We start from the raw sequence: 20,885 nt of genomic DNA on the forward strand, positions 1-20,885 counted from the left end.
TGAAATTCCAATTCCAAGGTCTGTAAGTAAAGAGCCAAAGTTGGGTGCGTAACCAACTGAACCGTCAAGGTGCCCCTGCTTGTTTATTTTTAATGGAAATGGAACCATAGTTTGAGACTGTTCTTTGACTTTTTTTTTTTTTTTGGTTTGTTTTAAAAGGTTGTTACTGTATGTAGCAACATGGTCCAGGTAACTAACTATTCTTTTGTATCATCATTTTTATTTTATTTTTAGAGAGAGAGAGAGAGAGAGAGTGTGCACACATGCACCCGAGTAGGGGAGAGGGACCAAGGGAGAGGGAGAGAGAGAATCTTAAGCAGGCTCCATGCTCAGCACAGAGCCCAAGGTAGGGCTCGAACTCAGGAACTCTGAGATCCTGACCTGAGCCTAGAGGTCAGACACTTAACCTACTGAGCCACCCAGGTGCCCCTCTATTGTCATTTTAAACACAGAGAATGCTTACACATTGATTTGACAAAATAACTTATTTAATCCTCTGTGGTTGAACATTTGGACTAATTCTACACCTCCCCTCCCCCACCCATTTTGGGCCACTTTAGAAACACTAAAGAGGGGCGCCTGGGTGGCTCAGTTGGTTGAGCATCTGACTTCGGCTCAGGTCATTATCTCACGGTCTGTGAGTTCGAGCCCTGGATCGGGCTCTGTGCTGACAGCTCAGAGCCTGGAGCCTGCTTCGGATTCTGTGTCTTCCTGTCTCTCTGCCCCTCCCCCACTCATGCTCTGTCTCTGTCTCAGAAATAGACATTAAAAAAAAAATTTAAAAAAAAACACTAAAGAAAACATAAGGAGTGTGTACAAATATCCATGCTGTTTGCCCTAGTGTAAATTCCAAAAGTTAAATGACTTAGCCAAAGCATAGGAACATTTTTAAAAATTATAAAGCATTTTGCTGGATTGTCCTGGAAAGATTGTAGCAGTTCACACCCTTATCAACAGGCATTATGCCAGTTCTCCTTTACCTAATTATTAATACTAATACAGTACTAATTATTAATCTTCTCACACCTTTGAAAGATTAAGTTATATCATTGTTTTAATTTTTGTTTCTGATAATTAATGAAGTTGAATGTTTCAAGTAAGATTTTTGACCATTTTAATTGTTTCTTTAGTGAACTGTTCACATTTTTTTTTAATTTTAATTTGTTAGGGTTTTTTTTTTAATATTGAAAAAAACCATTGTCTAGTTGTTTGTGCTATATGCTGCAAATATTTTTCCCAGTTTGTGGCTTGCCTTTCATATTTGTTTATGGTGTCTTTTGGTGAACTAAAATATTTCATTGTAACTAGACTATTTTTTAGAGCAGTTGCAGGTTTATCGGAAAATTACACACAAAGCGTAGGGTTTTTCCCATTTACCTCCTCTCCTCCCCCCGCCCCCAGTTTATCCTACTGTAAATATCTTCCATTAGGGTGGCACATTTGTTACAATTGATGAACCAATATTGATATGATATCATTAAAGCCCGTAGTTTACATTAGGTTTCACTCTTGGTGCTGGACATTCTATGAGTTTTGACAAATGTATATTGACACGTGTCCAAAATTACAGTATCCTACAGGTCATAAAAATCCCCTGTGCTCTACATATGCATCCCCGCCTTCTTCCCAGAGTCCTGATAACCACACATCTTTTTCCTGTCTCTCTGGTTTTACCTTTTCTGTAAGTAAAACCTTGGATTGCGAGTAACTTGTTCCAGAGTTCCAGAGGATGAGCAAACATTTCTAATAAATTTTAACTTGATCAACGAGCAGTGTTCTGTAATAGGAGTAGTACGTGATGCTGAACGTCACATGGTCACTACTGAGCCAATGGTTCCTGAAATTCACTTGGATACACAAGTGCTTTGGATTACCAATGTGTTTCTGGAATGAATTATGCTCGCAAACCAAGGTTTTGCCGTAGTTGGAATGGTACCATTGTATAGCTTTTCCCAGCTAGCGTCTTTTGCTTGGCAATCTGCGTGTAAATTTCCTCTGTGATCTCTCATAGTTGGATAGCTCATTTCTTTTTACTTCTGAATGATGCTCTATGGTATGCACGGATATACTGAAGTTTGTTTATACGTTCGCCTTTTGAAATCCATCTTGGTTGCTTCTGATTTTTCCCAGTTACCAATAAATCTGCTGTAAACATTCATTTGCTATTTTTTGTGGACTTAAGTCTTCAACTCACGTGGGTGAAGAACTTTGGAGCTCAATTGCTAGACTATATGGTCAGCGTTTATTTAGTTTTATAAGAAACCGCCGAACTGTCTTCCAAAGCGTCTATGCCATTTTGCCTTCCCACCAGCAATGAGGGAGAGTTCCTGCTGTCCGTATCTTCTCCAGCATTTGTTGGCGTGTTTTGGATTTAAACCATCCTAATAGTTGTGTCGTAGTATCCCGTTGTTTTAATTTGCAATTTTCTGATGACCTATGATGTTGGGCATCTTTTAATATGCCTATTTCCTTTTTGCCTATCTTATGTCATTAAGTGTCTCTTCAGATGGGTTGTTTGCCAAGTTTGAAAAGTTTATTTTTTATAGTTATGTTTTAAGAGTTCTCTGTGCAGATTCTTTATCAAAAGTATGTGATTTTCAGATAATCAAAGCGATTTGTTTTCTGGATTCTGTCTTCGGTATTAGTCTTCTCTCCCCTCAGATTAAAAATACTCACTTGCATTTTCTTTGAGTAATTTTATGATTTCATTTTGACATACTTATATCTGGAAATCTCAAACTTTTTGGAAGAGATGATTTCATTTTTCCCTCCATTTAAATCCACTTAGATATAATTGCCTTGCCTACTTTTGACAACAGTGCAATGGAAAACTGGGGACTATTGATATTCGATGAGTCATTATTGTTGATGCAACCAAATGATCAAGTAACAGACAAAAAGGCTGTGATCTCCTTCATTCTCTCCCACGAGATTGGACATCAGGCATGTGGTAAAATGTTCTTTCTTATTTCACATGAAGATATTCTCCATCTGCTCTACCAAGGATAGCAAAAACTAAACCAAAACAAAACAAAAAACTGTATGGTACACCAGATTACTTTAATTCATTCATTCATTCATTTAATGTTTATTTATTTTGAGAGGGAGGGAGAGAGAGAAAGCAGGGGAGGGACAGAGAGAGAGAGAGGGAGAGAGAGAGACAGAGAGAGAGAGAGAGACAGAGAGAGACAGAGACAGAGAATCCCAAGCAGGCTCCATGCTGTCAGCTCAGAGCCAGATGCAGGGCTGGAACCAACGAACCCTGAGATCATGACCTGAGCTGAAATCAAGAGTTGGATGCTTAACGTACTGAGCCACCCAGGTGCCCCTATGGTACACCAGATTTTAAAAAATCATTCAAAAAGTGGGACAGTGAAGGAAGGATCTGTGTAATCAGATCTTGTGTGGATTTGAACTATTGGTGATGGATCATAGAGATGAGACCTTACAGGCCATTCAGAGGTCAAGTATTCATATCCAAAGGTAGACTTTGCTCCACAGAGCCCTGTTCAAGGAAAGTAAGTCAACCAGAGGGATGATAATTTGTTTTCATTCCATCTTAAAATAAGGGATATTCAAAAAGGTCACTGAAAGATATCCACATTTCTTTCATCAGTACATCATTATAGACTTTGTTTTGTTTTGTTTTTTGAAGAGAGGTTAAAGGGGTGTCAGCAATGTTAATGTCAGTGGGATGAGTAGTTAACAATCCTCAAGCTGCATACCCAAAATCAGTGTAAACAAGGAGTTATTTCTTTAGATCTGTGTCTTCACACCGTGATTTTAGAAGCTTTTCTGTGTGTTTAATGGAGGTTCTCACACCTGCTTTTTGACCTTGACTCCATTCATACCAGTTTGTCAAGAAAGAAATGCTCTAAGCTATGAAATTGTTATCTTCTTGCCATGTGGATCTATAAGAAGTTTTGGGAAAGAGTGATTTACTAGGATAGAATAACCCCTTGTTGCGTAGTCAAAACAAACCTTGACAAGTTTTGATCAGTCCCCCCAAAACGTCATTTTTTTATGATTCTCAAGCGACACATTGTTTTGGAAGACAGGCTGATGACTATTAGTATATCACAGCTGTTATAAGAACTTGACTAAATACTAGGGTATGGATTAGTTGGTTTTAGAAATTATTCTGTTTTTCTTTCCTGATTCTATGCATCGTCCATTTGGCACTTTCTTTCTGTTAAGGTCAAATAGACAATAATTACAGCTGGACCACTTTGTAGAACATATGAGTGATTTGTCTATGGCACAGCTCAAAACATGTTCTTGAAACATAATAACTGCTTCCAGAAAAATCCTGATGTAGTCTATTTGTAGGATGCTATAATTAGTAGGTGTTAAGTGAACATTCCAAACTTCTGCTTTATTTAACTTAATGTAACTTTTGGGGAAGTGGACAGTTTAGGAAATGATACTCTAGCTTACCTCATCTTTGAACATGACAGTTTTTTTTTTTTAGTGTTTATTTACTTTTGAGAGAGAGTGAGCGTGAGCGAGGGAGTGGCTGAGAGAGAGGAAGACACAGAATCTGAGGCAGGTTCCAGGCTCTGAGCTGTCATCACAGAGCCTGACATGGGGCTCGAACTCGGGAACCGTGAGATCACGACCTGAGCCGCAGTCGAACACTTAACCGACTGAGCCATCTAGGCGCCCCTGAACTTGACAGTTTTAAAACAAATTGCTTTCAGTCATTTGGATGTGAAATAATTATTTCAGAGAAATGCACGACTGCTATCTCTTCATGTTAAAGCAACAACCTGCTTTTTGGAGTCCTATTTTCAAGTTTGATTATTGAAGGCAAATAAAGTTTAATTGTGTCTTTGACCTTACATTTATTTAACATGCAATTACAGTAAATATTACTTAAGTTAAATTTAAGAAAGCTCTTTTTTCTCCCATCTCCAAAAGTGGTTTGGAAATCTGGTTACCATGAATTGGTGGAATGATATCTGGCTCAAAGAAGGTTTTGCATCTTATTTTGAATTTGGAGTCATTAACTACTTCAATCCTAAATTCCGAAGAGTAAGTGTGTCTGTTAAATTTACTTATATTTTTTTCTCCTAATTATAAAAGTAATGCATTTCATTGTTTCGAGTGTGTGAAATACAGAAAAATATAGGGAATGTTAAATTATCTGTAATACCAGAGATGATCAGTGTTCTCTTTTTCGTGATTTCTTTTTCCAGGATTTTACTCATTATAAATATTCGTAAAAGTGGGAATTACTTTTTTTACACAGAAACATGTAATGCCTTCTGTACTACCTATTGTATCAAGAGAGTTTCCACAAATCATTATTTCATTTTTGAAAACAGGAATTTTTTTTAATATGAAATTTATTGTCAAATTGGTTTCCATACAGCACCCAGTGCTCATCCCAACAGGTGCCCTCCTCAATGCCCATCACCCACTTTCCCCTCCCTCCCACCCCCATCAACCTTCAGTGAAAACAGGATGTTTAAGGGTTGCCTAATATTTTATTATGTCACCTTATGAGATATATACATATTTTATTCCCCTAATGTCAGATTTTAGGTCATTTTCACTTATTCCTACCTAGACTAAATTCTAAAGCCACTGTAATTAGTAGTCTCTGACTTTAATGGTAAGTAATATCATTAAATAAAATAGAATAATATGGATAATATAATACTTTATAGTATTTATAAAATATATATGTAATATATAATATGTAATGTTACAATATTTATAATATTATATTATTGTGAAATTATATATCAGCTATGTTGCTGATAGCATATGGAATAGTATGGATAACATTTTATGGTATTTATAAAATATAATATATATAATATATAATATGTAATGTTATATTTATAATATGTTATATTATTAAATTATATATCAGCTATGTTGCTGATAGCATATATGTTATAGTTGATAGTATTTTGCCATTTTCAATGAATAGTAGTATGAAAATATAACTTCATGAATATGCAAATCTGGTGATTTCAACTATAAGTTGTACTTCTGGTCGTTTAGGTAGATTAATTAGGTACTGCTTTTAGAATGTCATGATAAAGCTGAATTGATTTTACTTGGCTTTGATCTTTAAATGTTTAGATGTAATATCATCCTTTGCCATGTCCCTCATTTTTTTATAGCAGCCTGGGGTCCTTGCTTCCCCTCTGTCCCTGCCTTCCTTTACCTTTGTTTCTTTCTTTTCATTTTTTAAAATGTTTATTTACTTTTGAGAGAGAGTGCGTGAGTGGGGGGGGAGGGGAGGAGCAAAGAGAGAGGGGGACAGAGGATCCCAACGGGGCTCTATGGGGACAGCAGCAAACGTGACGTGGGGCTCAAACTCATGAACCCATAAGATCATGACCTGAGCCAAAGTCCGCTGCTCAACCAACCGAGCCACCCAGGCACCCCTGCCTTTACCTTTCAGATGCTCAGGGTTGCTTATCCCGCTGCTCTTTGCTGGCCTGTCCCTCATCCCTTCCCCCCAGTGTTTCCAAGCTTGGTTCTTGGACTCTTTCCTTCTTTCCCCATCCTCACTCAGTATACTGATATTTGAAAGGCTGATTAATCTCCACTGGCCAGGTCATTATTACAGGCTAAATGTACTCACTTAGAAGGAGATTCTAAGCTTATGTTTTTCCTATTACATTGGCAATAAAATTTCTCTTTTTTTAATGAGAGGATGGAGACGGTAGGTAGATGATATTCTGGGTTTTTTGCTGATAATTTGGCAGAATAAAACATTGGCAAACCTAACTTGGCCCCATGGAAACTTTATTTAACCCCCCCCTTTTTTTTAACCTATTCATGAATTCAGTTTGTGGGAAGCACTGATGTAGCAGTCTCTTTTTTTTTTTAAGTTTATTTATTTATTTTGAGAGGGAGAGAGTGAGCATGGGGAGGGGCAGGCGGAGATGGAGAGAGAGAATCCCAAGCAGGCTCCACGCCATCAGCACAGAGCCCAACGCGGGGTTCCATCCCACGAACCGTGAGACAATGACCCGAGACGAAATCAAGAGTCGGATGCCCAACTGACTGAGCCGCCCAGGCACCCCGCAATACCCTGGTTCCATGCAACCCACCGTATGTTTTGTGGACTTCCTATAAATTGCCCACCACCCCGCAGTCCAGCTGCCCTGAGGTACCCCTGCCCTCCTTCCCCTGGGTTGGACATCATTACGTAGATAAGGAAACTAAGTACTGGATGGTCAAGTGACTTGCCCAAGTCATTTGCATGATTGAGACAGAAGTGTGATTATAACTCAGTTGTCTGGGTCCAGTCTGATGACGAAGGTGATGACAATAATAATGGAAATAATACTGCCTTTCCTATACACCAAGTGCTTAGGACTTACGTCCCAGGTAGTGTGAGTTTCATACATGCCTCATCTTACTAAGTTCTCAAAACGATCATAGGAGTCTAGTTGTCATTTTGTCCATTTTCCGGTAGAGGAAAGTGGCTTAGGAGCATTAAGTAAGTTGTTCAAGGTCTCATGGCTACTAGGTGTCAGAGATGAGGTTCGGTCCCAAGTTTCTCTAACTCCGAGCCCATGCCTTCACCCCACTGTGCTCTGCAGAGAAAATTCACAGGACTGTTCTTGTCCTCTAAGAGCTAATGGGATGTGTGTGTGTGTGTGTGTGTGTGTGTGAGAGTTCATTATATGACTCTTTCCATTTAGATAAACTTTATATATGTAAACATCAGTTGTCTTCAAAAGTCCTTTCAATATACTCTATACCTACAAAATTGTTTATATCTCTCTTTGAGAAGCTAGAATATGCATGGTTTATGTCATCCATAACTGTTTATGAAAGCATTTGGTTGTATCCCAAATTAACCCTGCTTGGATTCAGTAAGAAAAGAAGTTCCATTCCTGCGAAACAATTAGATTCATCCTTTATTTTCTTAGCTGAATGGAATATATCATTGCCATCGATCAATTACCCCGTAATGCAATTGAAATGGCTAATGTATTATCATATCTGGGAAAATTTGATGAAAATATATTACTGGTGTTTTTGAAGCAAATATAAGATTAGCCTCTTTTTGTGGCATTTAGTTACTTGTTTTAATCGTTGCTTAAAAAAATTTGTTTTATACTTAAAAAATTTTTTTTAATGTTTATTTATTTTTGAGAGAGACAGAGACAGAGTGTGAGTGGGGAGGGACAGAGAGAAAGGGAGACAGAATCCGGAGCAGGCTCCAGGCTCTGAGCAAGCTGTCAGCACAGAGCCCGACACGGGGCCTGAACCAACAAACTGCGAGATCATGACCTGAGCCAAAGTCAGGCACTAAACCAACTGAGCCACCCAGGTGCCTCAGAAAAATTTTTGAATGTTTACTTATTTTTGAAGGAGAGAGTGAGCATGAATGGGGGAGGGACAGAGAGAGAGGGAAACAGACTCTGAAGCAAGCTCTAGGCTCCGAGCTGTCAGCACAGAGCCTGATCGCAGGGCTCGAACTCAAGAGCTGTGAGACCATGACCTGAGCTGAAGTCAGACACTCAACCAACTGAGCCACCCAGGCGCCCCATAAGCTTTGCTTTCTTAATACCTCTTTTCTGAATCTACATTTCTCAGTGTTTGTGAAGCTGACTGAATATAACTCTGGGCAAAAGAGCGTGAGATCCTGGCGCTTGAGGAATCTCCTGTGAGCTTTGTGTTTTAAAAGCTTAAAGCCTTATTTCAGTGATCTTTGAGAGATCAAGAACTTTGGCTTCCTTTTAATCTGGTCATTACATTGACATTGGGGAAGAGAATCACAGAACCATATGCCGAATCAGATTCCCGTTTTTTTCTTTCTTGGTCTCATTTCAGCTGAAAGTCATTAAAACATGTTATGAATGGGTCATGGTCCCAGATTCAGAAAACATCAGGCACCAGTTGGTTTCTTGGTCCCTGAAGCCCCAGCTCAGATGCTGCCACCCACTGACTTTTCTGTCTCTCTTTCTCTGGCTTAAGGAAGCAACAGACTTGGCGGAGGGAAAGGAACATAGGAGCCTTGCAGACAGTCACGTCTTAACTCTGTTTTTACAATCATTGTAAGCTGCCCACTTCTAAGCTTTAGTTCCTCATTGGTAAAGTAAGTTTCATGCAGTCACACAACAAATTATTGAGGATCTACGAGGCAGCATCGTGACAACTACCGTTTATAGAGCGACGTATCCATTATCTGACTCAGTCCTCAGCGAACTCTACAGAAATCATAATTGTGACAATTTTGATAAGTAATTGTGAGTGAGTAACCCTCACTGAGCATGTTCTGTTTGCCAGGCACTGTGCTACGAACTTTATGTAAATTGATTTAGTCCTGATAATAATCCCATGAGGACAGTTTTCTTCCCTCCATTTCTAGATGGAGAAACCAGAGTTTCAGAGAGATAAAGTTGGTTGCCTTTTATGAGTAACACAGTTCCAAAGAGGGTAAGGTAGGATTCACACTCAGGCAGCTCAATTCCAAATTCTGTTTTTCTTTTTTTCTTTTTTTCAGTTTATTTATGTATTTTGAGAGACACAGAGAGAGAATGAATGGGAAGGGGCAAAGAGAGAGGGGCGGGGAGAGAGAATCCCAAGAAACTCTGTGCTGCCAGCACAGAGCCCGACTCAGGGCTCGAACCCACCAACCATGAGATCATGACCTGAGCTGAAATCAAGAGTTGGATGCTTAACCGACTGAGCTATCCAGGTGCCCCCAAAACCTGTGCTTTTAACCACAGTGATAGTCCATGCAAATTGATTGTAATAAATACTGTTGTGTTTCTTAGGATAAAAATAGATTTAATAGGAGTAGATCTTTTTCTCTATAATCTCACAGCTACGGGAAGAAAGTAATGGTGAGTATACAGACTCCCTGTCTCCAGTCACTGTATGTAGTGGCTAGATAACGAATTTCTAAAAGTCTAACATCACTTTTTGTGAAGCGTTTTCCTCCAGCAGACTGGAACAGGCTGGAACAAGCATTAATTTATGGGAGGCCCAGAGGAGAATCGACCTCAAGGATATTGAGGAAGAGGTGTTTGCCCCATTCATCACAGTTAACTTGTATGATTATAATGACACCTAGAAGATGATATAAGATCTTACACCAGGCAGGCAGAAGAGATAATCCATTCAGGGGGCAAGGGTGGAGTTCACAAAATCTGGAAAAGTCTATGTATAAAGGTGTTGTTAAAACATTGTTCATAACAACAGAAAGCTGGAAGCAACTTCAATGCCTAACTAACAGGAAAATGATGAAGTCAGTTATGGTTCATTCATTGACTTAACAATGGGCCATTCTGCAACTCTGCATTTATTTATTTGTTTTTATTATTTTTTTTAATGTTTAGTTTTGAGAGAGAGAGAGAGAGAGAGACAGAGCATGAGCAGGGGAGGGGCAGAGAGAAAGGGAGACACAGAATCCAAAGCAGGCTCCAGGCTCCGAGCTGTCAGCACAGAGCTCGATGTGGGGCTGAAACCCACAAACCCTGAAATCATGACCTGAGCCAAAGTTGGACGCTTAACCGACTGAGCCACCCAGGTGCCCCTGAATTCACACGTTTGATTGTGATCAGATCCAGAAGGCATCCTTATTCACATTAAAGTTTGAGATGCACTGGTCTAAATGACAGGCTTTCTCATTTCTAGAAGAGCAGAGTTTGATAACCACAGAATCAATGGTGTTAGTAAATGCAAAAGGAGAGAGTTGGTTAGAACATTGGCTAATGGAAGCAGGCAGAAATTGAAGGAGTCAGCTTGGGGACCCCAGAGATAGCCACTGGGGAGTTGAGGCTTCTTGTGGATTATTAGGGGGCTCGCCCAGCTCTGTGGGGTCTGAGCCAGCTGTCTCTGTCTCTTCTTAACCACTATCCTTTCTTCAGCTTTGCCGTCCCATGTGCCTCTCTGGCTGTACCTTGGTTTTCCTTTTATCTTTCCTTCCAAAAAGAAATGCCCTTTGTCGTGTGTCTGAGAGAAGTCTATTTTTTTTAATAAAATTATTTAAGTTTATTTATTTTAAGAGAAAGAGAGTGTAGAGGAAGGGCAGAGAGAGAGGCAGAGAGAGAGTCCCAGGCAGGCTCCATGTTATTAGCATGGAGCGTGATGCGGGGCTCGAACAAACGAACTGCAAGATCATGACCTGAGCTGAAACCAAGAGTCGGACGCTTAACTGACTGAACCACTCAGGCACCCCTATTTTTTTTTTTTTTGCAGAGTTCTGTTATTCTCATTAAAATATAATAAGTTGTCTCATAATGCATGATCTGTAAGCTGTACTCTCCAGTCTGTGGATTTATTTCCAATTACAAATTCTGACCTCATCATTGGATTTGTAAATCTGCCCTGGTTTTGGTTTGCAAATGTTCATATAAGAGAGGTTGATCCATTTTAAGGGGTTACTAATAAAATAACCAATAAAATTCTAGAGGATTAAAACCACCTAAAGATGCTATTCTCTGGTAGGTCCTGTCTGTATGGCCAGGGATCTGCTTTGGGGGAATGTAGATAAGCTCTCTTGGAAAACACATCAACTTTGTAATGGGTTTGGTGTTTGTTTGTTTGTTTGTTTGTTTGTTTTCATTGAAATAAAAAGGGCTATTAAAGGGGAAGGAAAGTAGCTTAGAATTTTGTTATTCAAGGATTCCTAACTTATTTGGCATACGACAGCTCATAGAGCACATCGGAATGATTTTTGTCCCCTCTTCTGTGTCAGTTTTTGAAAGTATTTTTTGTAAGCATTTTGAAAGCATTTAGATTTTGTGTTTCTGTGAAACCTGAGAAGTTAATGCTGCTCACTCTTTTCCTTTTAGAATGAGGTCTTTTTTTCTAACATTTTACATCATGTCCTCAGTGAAGATCACGCCCTGGTGTCTAGAGCTGTGTCCTTGAAGGTGGAAAATTTCACAGAAACCAGTGAAATAAATGAACTCTTTGACTTATTTACTTACAACAAGGTAAAATTAGTTATATATTTTCTTTTGTTTTGCACTCCTGCATGAAGGTGCATAAAGTGGATTCTAAGAATAATAGATTAATAGGATACTAGAAAACTTTTGATATAGATAACTGTGATTTTATTCAGTGGGTGCATTTCAGAAGAGGTGTATAAATCAATTCTCATCTAGCAAACATTAATCAAGCCTATTTTAGGTGCTCAGTACCATCCATCATTATAAAAACACTGAGACAACTTGCTGCTTTTAAGGAGAACCCTTCTGTTTGGTGGAAATTTATTCTTACCATGTAAATATCTCAGCTTATAACATGTTGTGTATCCTGAATGCTTTTTTTTTAATTTTTTTAATGTTTATTTATTTTTGAGAGAGAGAGAGAGAGAGAGAGAGAGAGAATGAGAATGAGCAGGGGAGGGGCAGAGAGAGAGGGAGACACAGGATCCAAAGCAGGCTCCAGGCTCCAAGCTGTCAGCACAGAGCCCGCCATGGGGCTCGAACTCACAAACCGCAGATCATGACCTGAACCGATGTCGGGTGCTTAACCAACTGAGCCACCCAGATGCCCCCTGAATTCCTTATATGTAGGACATTTGTTCACTTTTTACCTAGTAATTAGTGACAGTCTACTATTTTATCAGCAATTTGGGCATAACCCAAACATTCAACTCAAGTCCACAAAGCAATGAGGAGAAAAGCCCAGAATATTGCTCATCAGAATGGAATGTGTTGGTATTTGTATGTTGAATTTGTTCAAATGATGGACTGTTTCTTATGTCTTAGGGAGCATCTTTGGCCCGAATGCTTTCTAGCTTTCTGAATGAGAATGTATTTATCAGTGCACTCAAGGTGAGTTTGCAAAATTGTTGTTACTTGGCAGGAAGTAGACTTACATGGTTTAGGCATGTTATTTATTTTAACCTTGGCTTTTCCATTCTTCTATTTTTTACAGTCATATTTGAAGACATTTTCTTACTCAAATGCTGAGCAAGATGATTTATGGAGGCATTTTCAAATGGTAATTGTCCTACTTCCTGACTTGTGTTGAATGAATGAATGAATACGCTAAGGATTCATTCACATATAGAGTTCAATAGAGTTCTGAATTTGGCCCCGAAGATCACCCACTGGGAATCACTGCATAGATGAGGAACAGAATAGCCAGGTAGTTTCTTTTAGGCAGAAGATTTTGATGGTAAATATCTGCTCTTGTGATGATTTTCTAAAACAGGTCATAGACGACCAGAGTAAAATTCTCTTGCCAGCGCCAGTAAAAAGCATAATGGACCGTTGGACACACCAGAGTGGTTTTCCAGTCATCACCTTAAATGTATCTACTGGTGCCATGAAACAGGAACCATTTTATCTTGGAAAGGTTCAAAATCAGACTCTCCTAACCCACAAGTAGGTACATTTGCTTCTCTGTACTCACCTTCCTTGGGGGTAGAGCTCTCTGATCAAATGGAAAGCAGCCTGCGGGTGAGGAAGCATAAAATTCCAGCTGGGTACACACTCTTCTGCAGAGAGGCTCTGGGATGGCAACTTCATGGTCCATGCAGGGTGTTGTTCCTGGGGTGCTGGGTTGAGGCAGAGCCCCTGATGTCCTGAGCAAGGCCAGAGACCTGCACTGAAGGGTTCAAGGCAGTGCCCCTCCCCTGGCATTTAGGATGACACCAGCAGCCAGTGCTTTGGGGGTTATGCATTTTATTTGTCCTTCAGACAGAAGGAATGCATTTACTCAGGATTCTGGGTGAGAGACAAGAAAGTAGAACCATGCATGGCCTCATGTTAGTTGAGAGAAAAGGGGATCCTGCAGCACAGCTGTCTCCTTTTCCCTAGAAACAGAATCGAACGGTCACTGCATCCTTGAGAAATCATTCTGTGCATGTCCGCACGTACACGTACGTGTGTATTTATCGCCATGCCTATAATATTAGAATGAGGGCCTTTAGATTCCCTGACACCTGGGTTTAAATATCAACTTCCCCGAAATTCAAACCTTAGGTAAGTCTAATTTTAAAAATCTCTTGAGTTTCGGTTGCCTTAGCTCTAAAGTAAATGTGACAGCGTATATCCCAGGGGACTGTTGTTAAAATGAAATGAAAAAATGAGTATAAGGCAGCCTAGAGCCCATCTCTTCCCCTATTTCCCTTCTCTTCCCTCTCTTAACTTGTTAGAGAATGTTCCAGGGTGTTTGATAAAGTTCTGATATTCACTTCTCACTGTGGTGAGTTAGGGGTACACACGAGGGAGTAATTTTCAAACAGCATCACTGTGGTATGCAGGCCATCGTCTTCTTCCTCTAAAACCCCAGGAGAAAGAAAGAGGAGAACTGAAGTTCCCTCACCACGCTGCTATTCTGTGACTTGCTTTTTTTTTTAAGCTTTTATTTTAATTCCACTTCGTTAACGTCCCGTGTTGTATTAGTTGCGAACCTACAATACAGTGATTTCAACACTCCCATCCATCACCCTGTGCTCATCAAGGCTCCGTGACTTTTGAGAAGATGTGTGCCTTAGCGATTAGATCAACACACCCTCGTTCAACGTCTTTTGAGAAACCAGGCTTGTGAGCGTTTGAGCCAGATGGCAAGTCTTGCCCAAACTCCGAGGAGTGTGACTCTTCAGATGACTAATGTCCTCCTCGTGGTCATCAGCTTCCTCCAGGTCACGTCTACCAATGTGGGAAGAATGTCGGCATTCAGTAAATATGAATAATCTGGCTGATCCGTGCTGAACACTTTTCAGATGGGGAGAAAGCTTGAGGCAGAAAAGCATTTTGAAATGTTTGTCAAGCTTTTTCTTCTTAAATTACTCTTGGCCTCTCTTGGCACGGATGGATTTGGGTCTGTCTACAGCATTTGGACAACCCCCCCAGTGAGGCCAAGTAGCTGTAATTTAATATAAACAGGCCTTGAGAGTTTCAGATACAAAAAAAAAAAGAAAGTTTCGGATACAATATAGTCTTAGTAGCTACTTTAAGTTGTAAGAAAAAGTAAAGAAGAAATAAAAGAGTAAACAGATGGTCAAAGCAAAACTGGCTTATAAAAACAACATTGAATGGGGTCGCCTGGATAGCCTCGTCGTTTAAGTGTCCAGCTTCGGCTCAGGTCACGATCTCACAGTTCAGGGGTTCCAACCCCGAGTCGGGCTCTGTGCTGACAGCTGGGAGCCTGGAGCCTGCTTGGGATTCTATGTCTCCTCTCTCTGCCCCTCCCCTGCTCGTGTGCTCGCGCTGTCTGTCTCTCTCTCTCTCTCTCTCTCTCTCTCTCTCTCTCTCTCAGAAATAAACGAGCATTGAAACAAAAAATAAATTAATTAATTAAATTAAATAAAAACCACATTGAATACTCCTAAGAGCAAACCCTTGCAGATCCAGAGAAAATGACCAAAGAATTCGGGTTCTCTCTGTTATTTTATCATCTCATTTAATATTGGCTCAGAGTTTATATCTTATCTGTGAGAATAAACTGAATTTTTTTTTTTCCAAATAAGCGACACATGGATTGTACCTATTCTCTGGATAAAAAATGGAATCACACAGTCTCTAGTTTGGCTAGATAAAAGCAGCAGTAAGTAACACATTTTTAAAATATTTTCACATACATGCATGAATATATATTACCCACACACACATATATCAAGGAAGGGAATAAAATTTTGAAGCATATAGCTTTTGAAAAGCTGTCTTGCTTTAAAGTAAAATGTTATATCATTCTGGTTGAACACAGAGCCATAAAGAAAAGTTTTAAATCAAAGCCATTACTTCTGAAAAAATATATATGGTAAGATCAGTATATATTTTAGAATTCCTTTCTCTTTTTTTTTGTTGGATTTACTGGGTTTACTATTTAGGATTAAGAGGATATAGTATGAACAATTACTGGAATATTTTTTAGATGGACCATTTCATACTTTTCCCATATTCCTTTGTAGAAATATTCCCTGAAATGCAAGTTTCAGATTCTGATCACGACTGGGTGATTCTAAATTTGAATATGACTGGATATTACAGAGTTAACTATGATAAAGTAGGTTGGAAAAAGCTAAAACAGCAGCTTGAAAAAGATCCTAAGGTAAGATTATTTTATGCCTGTTATTAAATAACATTAATATTGCACTCTGGAGTCTTCTTTTTTTTTTTTTTTTAAGTTATCTATTTTGAGAGACAGAGAGAAAGCATGGGAAGGGCAGAGAGACAGGGAGAGAGAGAGAATCTCTCTGCAGTGACAGTACAGAGCCTGACCTGGGACTCAAACTCACAAACCATGAGATAGTGACCTGAGCTGAAATCAAGAGTCAGAGGCTTAACCGACTGACCCCCTCGGACGCCCCTAGAGTTAAGCGTTCATAAACTTGTCTGGTGGGAGGAACTCTACCCTTGCTGCCACCTCTCACACCATGCCATACAGGACTTTTTCTCCCTCATTCTTAGAAAGGGGAGGTTTGGGTTGAACGTAGTATTTTTGAACATTAATATCATTTTTCTACAACAATTTTACGTTTCTAGGTGAAAATCAGAATACGTTTTCCTATTAACTGTTAGTTTTGTGATCTTAGACAAGTTACTTAAATGCTCCGTTTCCATATCTTCACTTTAAAATAGGAATAACAGGGGCACCTGGCTGGCTCCATCGGGAGAGCATGTAACTCTTGATCTCAGGGTTGTGAGTTCAAGCCATACACTGGGTGTAGAGACTCCTTAAAAAAAATATTGAAAAAAATAAAATGGGAACAATATATTTGTTATTTATCACAAGGATTAGAGACAATGTGGGTAAACATACGTTTAAAAATTTTAAGCCCTTAATGGGTACTCAGTATATGCTAGAAAGTGTTAATTCTTAAAAAATTATATTCCTGGGGTGCCTGGATGGCCCAGCCGGTTAAGCATCTGACTCTTGGTTTCAACTCAGGTCATGATCTCATGGTTCGTGAGATCCATGGGCTCTGCGCTGACAGCACGGAGCCTGCTTGGGATTCTCTCTCTCTTTCTCTCTCTCTCTGCCCCTCCCCTGCTTACTCTCTCTCTCTCTCAAAACAAATAAACTTAAAAAAAATGTGTGTGTGTGTGTGTGTGTGTGTGTATATATATATATATATTATATATATATAATATATATATATATTACATATATATATATTCCTACTCTCCCTCAGGGAAGTTAATTCACAAAATATCAATGGAATCTAACACCACTTTATCACAAAAAAGAAGTCATTATGGAATATATAAATATTGAAATGTTGGCTAGGTCTAATCAGTCAGATTTTAATTAGTTCCATGAAACCAAATCTCCACTGGTGCAGATGGATGCCGCCGTAGGGGTCTACGGAGTTGGCTCTGCTGTGAAACCATGGGCGGTTCGTTGAGATGGCCTTGTTCAAGCTAGAGTGTTGACTGGAAGATATCTTTGGTGTCTCTGTCTTCGAAAGCTCTCTGAGACACAGAGCAGAAGACAAAGTACAGTATACTGGTGGGGGTTCTGCATCAGGTAGACTGTGTTCATCGCTCACCAGATGTGCAACCTTGGGTTTCTTATCTGGCGAGTCATGCCTCAGTTTTCCCATCTGTATTATGACGTTTGAATAGACCAACCTTAAAGGGTTGGGAAGATCAGATAAGGTGATACATGCATTATGTTTAACAGAGGCCAGACACAAGCCAGGCCTTCAGAACAGAGGCCAGACACAAGCCAGGCCTTCAGAACATGTAAGTTTTAAAAATTATTATAGGGCTTTTGAATAAGACTACACAATCCACTCATAAGAAAATTTTACTTTTTTTAAATTTGTTTTAACATTTATTTATTTTTGAGAGAGAGAAAGAATGATTGCGAGCGGGGTGGACGAGCAGAGAGAGAGGGAGACACAGAATCCGAAGCAGGCTCCAGGTTCCGAGCTGTCAGCACAGAGCTGGATGTTGGGCTCGAACTCACAACCACGAGATCATGATCTGAGCCGAAGTTGGAGGCTTAACTGACTGAGCCACCCAGGCGCCCCATAAAATTTTATTTTTAAATCGTTTTCAAGGGTGCCTAGCTAGCTCCATGGGCTATGTGTCTGACTCTTGATTTCAGCTCAGGTCATGATCTCTCAGGCGTGGGATCGAGCCCCATGTCAGGTTCCACGATGGGTGTGGAACCTGCTTAAGATTCTCATTCTCTCTCCCCCTCTCTCTCTCTCGCTCTCTCCCTCCCTCTGCCCCTCCCCTACTCATTCTCTCTCTCCCTCCCTCCGCCCCTCCCCCACTAACTCTCTCTCCCCCCCACTCCTCCTCCACTCATTCCCCCCCCCCAAAAAAAAAAATCTTCCAGAGTAGCTACATCCTTATTGATTTCTAAGGCCACTGTAAGCTACAGAGACAAGGTCATCCCAGTCTAGCAATGATTTCTTGAAACCATTGTAGGCTTACTTTTTGAAAAACTGAGGTCAGTTATTTCTACTCTGTAATTGGGGAGCAAATGAAACAGCATGTCTGCCATTAATATTAATTTAGAAGACCTAAGTGTTGTTACTGCCAGAAAAGAAATGAGAGTGCTACCAGGGAAAGATTGAAGTCTGGCTTGCTAAGAAGTTCAAAGAGATGTTGTAAAGATTGATTTTTCTGGGACCAAACTTGTGAAAATGTGCGAGGTGTGGAACGAATTCTATAGGAGGCTTTGGGCCCCCTCAGGCCACTCAAGCTGTGACAGAGTCCTGTGGCCTGTCAATGCCACGGAGCTCAAACAGAAGCCTAAGCAGTTAGGTTGGCAGTCGACCCCTGCCTTTTCTGTGATTCAAAGGGCTCTGTTGGTGGATTGGGTCAAATTAGGAAAATCTTGAGAAGACAGAATCCTGCTTACCAGATACTGTATTCGATACTGTATTATCAACATGATGCTAAATAATATTTGCATAAGGCTTCCTGTGCCTAAAAGCTTCCTGACAACAACTTGGACATTATAATACAATTTAATGTACACTTTCTGTTTTGGAGAGCCTTTTAAACATGGCCTCCTGTTTAATTTTCTAACATGCCGTTTTTCGGGGAGTATTTTGGCAAAACGCTCGACCAGCTGAAAGCCGGATGATTGATGTCCAGAGGGATCATTTAGCAAAACCAGATGCATAATAAATAAATCATGGGGACTATCCTTAGTAATTAGCATTTCTCGGCACACGAGCCAATTCACGTGAAAGTGCTTTGTAAGCAGCGCTGATTCTGAAATGCTGTTACTATTTTGGAAATTATTTTGGTACTAAAAACATGTTCTCATCTCTTTCTGCACATATTTGGGTCTCATTTGCAGGCCATCCCTGTTATTCATAGACTGCAGATGATCGATGATGCCTTTTCCTTGTCGAAGTGAGTATATTCTCTTCACTCATGGTTTTGTTTTGTTTTGTTTTTTTAACATTTATTTATTGTTGAGAGATGGAGAGAGAGACAGAGCACAAGCAGGGGAGGGGCAGAGAGAGAGGGAGACACAGAATCCGAAGCAGGCTCCAGGCTCTGAGCTGTCAGCACAGAGCCCGACACAGGGCTCGGACTCGTGAACCACGGGATCATGACCTGAGCTGAAGTCGGACGCTTAACCCACTGAGCCACTCAGGCGCCCCTCTTCACTCATGGTTTTAAAAGTGTACCTTGAGAACTTTATAAAAATAAACAAATAACCAGATCAGTATGAAATGAAATTGGTTCTTCACTGTATACAGGGCCTAACTTACTAGGATTAGGATCAAATTCCATGGATACAGTGGAATTTTATAACATAAAAGTTGCTGGGGTATGCAACAGCGTGGATGTACTTTGAGGCCATCGTGCTAAATGAAATAAGCCAGTCACAGAAAGGCAAGCAGCTTGTGATTCCATTTATAGGAGCTACTTAAAGTAGTTAGAAGCATAGAGACAGAAAAGGGGAGGGTAGTTTCCCCGGGGGCCACGGGGAGGAAGAATGAAGAGTTGGTGTTTAATGGGGAAGGAGTTTCATTTATACAAGATGAAGTGCAATTTGACATTAAAAAACATTTTTTTTTAGTGTTTATTTGAGAGAGAGAGTGAGAGAGAAAGAAAGAGAGTGAGGGAGGGGCAGAGAGAAAGGAAGACACAGCATCTGAAGCAGGCTCCAGGCTATGAGCTGTCGGCACAGACCTGGACATGGGGCTCGAACTCACAAGCCATGAGATCATGACCTGAGCCGAAGTTGGATGCCTAACTGACTGGACTACCCAGGCGCCTGTAATTCAACATTTTAAAATGAACCCCTTAAAGGAGAAATTTTAGAAGGATGCAGTAGAGAAGATGTAAATTGAAAAGGTCACAGAATTTAAATATTTATCATAAATATTTATAGGATTATCACAAAAAGTGTAAGAATCATTATTTTTTAAATTTCCAGTAAGAATAAAATCTCAGGTAAAAATACAAGTGATTCAGGCTTAGCACTTGTAAAGGCCATTAAATATTAAAATGGATAAATGTAGGAAGAGCGTAGATGCATTGGTATTTTTCTGTGATACTGTAAATTAAGGAAATAGCTAACATACCCCCCCCCAAAAAAGAATTGCCTGAAATAAATACACAATCAACTGAGATTTTGAAATGAGTTTTGTTACCCTAGGCTGATGGCCATAGGTATAATTTTAATGAGATATGGCCTATATTTTAGTATCCTACAGAATTACATTTTATCTTTATCGCACTTATTCAATATAAGATGTGCTAAGTATTTCAACAGGTAGATTAATATGTGCTCAGAATTTAAATTTTCAGACAATAAAATTAAGGAGTATACATGATAAGTTATCCAGTGTGTTCTCTCTTTCTTTGGCCTGTCCTATTTCTTAAAGGGATACCTATTTATTTTGTCCTTCACGCCTTTACCACTTTCCCCTCTGACCTATGGCACATGCCCTTGCCCGCTGCCTCGCTGACACCTCTCTCTGGGACATCCGTGACTTTGAGACTTTTGACCACATC

General features: G+C 39.9%; 1 protein-coding gene across 2 annotated transcripts in view; it reads left to right on the forward strand.

The window, feature by feature from the left end:
• LVRN (laeverin) overlaps positions 1-20,885 on the forward strand; it is a 73,748-nt gene that overhangs the window by 30,801 nt on the left and 22,062 nt on the right. For both annotated transcript variants that reach the window (XR_003969081.1, XM_030316892.1), the window contains exons 5-13: positions 2,789-2,943; positions 4,921-5,034; positions 11,781-11,924; positions 12,705-12,770; positions 12,874-12,939; positions 13,153-13,325; positions 15,416-15,492; positions 15,857-15,996; positions 19,213-19,268. Coding sequence is in view for 1 of the 2 variants with exons in the window: in XM_030316892.1 (XP_030172752.1) it covers positions 2,789-2,943; positions 4,921-5,034; positions 11,781-11,924; positions 12,705-12,770; positions 12,874-12,939; positions 13,153-13,325; positions 15,416-15,492; positions 15,857-15,996; positions 19,213-19,268 (991 nt within the window). In the remaining variant the exon portion in view is untranslated. The remainder of the gene's footprint in view (positions 1-2,788; positions 2,944-4,920; positions 5,035-11,780; positions 11,925-12,704; positions 12,771-12,873; positions 12,940-13,152; positions 13,326-15,415; positions 15,493-15,856; positions 15,997-19,212; positions 19,269-20,885) is intronic.

Source organism: Lynx canadensis, chromosome A1 (genome assembly GCF_007474595.2).
Source record: "Lynx canadensis isolate LIC74 chromosome A1, mLynCan4.pri.v2, whole genome shotgun sequence".
Taxonomy (NCBI): Eukaryota; Metazoa; Chordata; class Mammalia; order Carnivora; family Felidae; genus Lynx; species Lynx canadensis.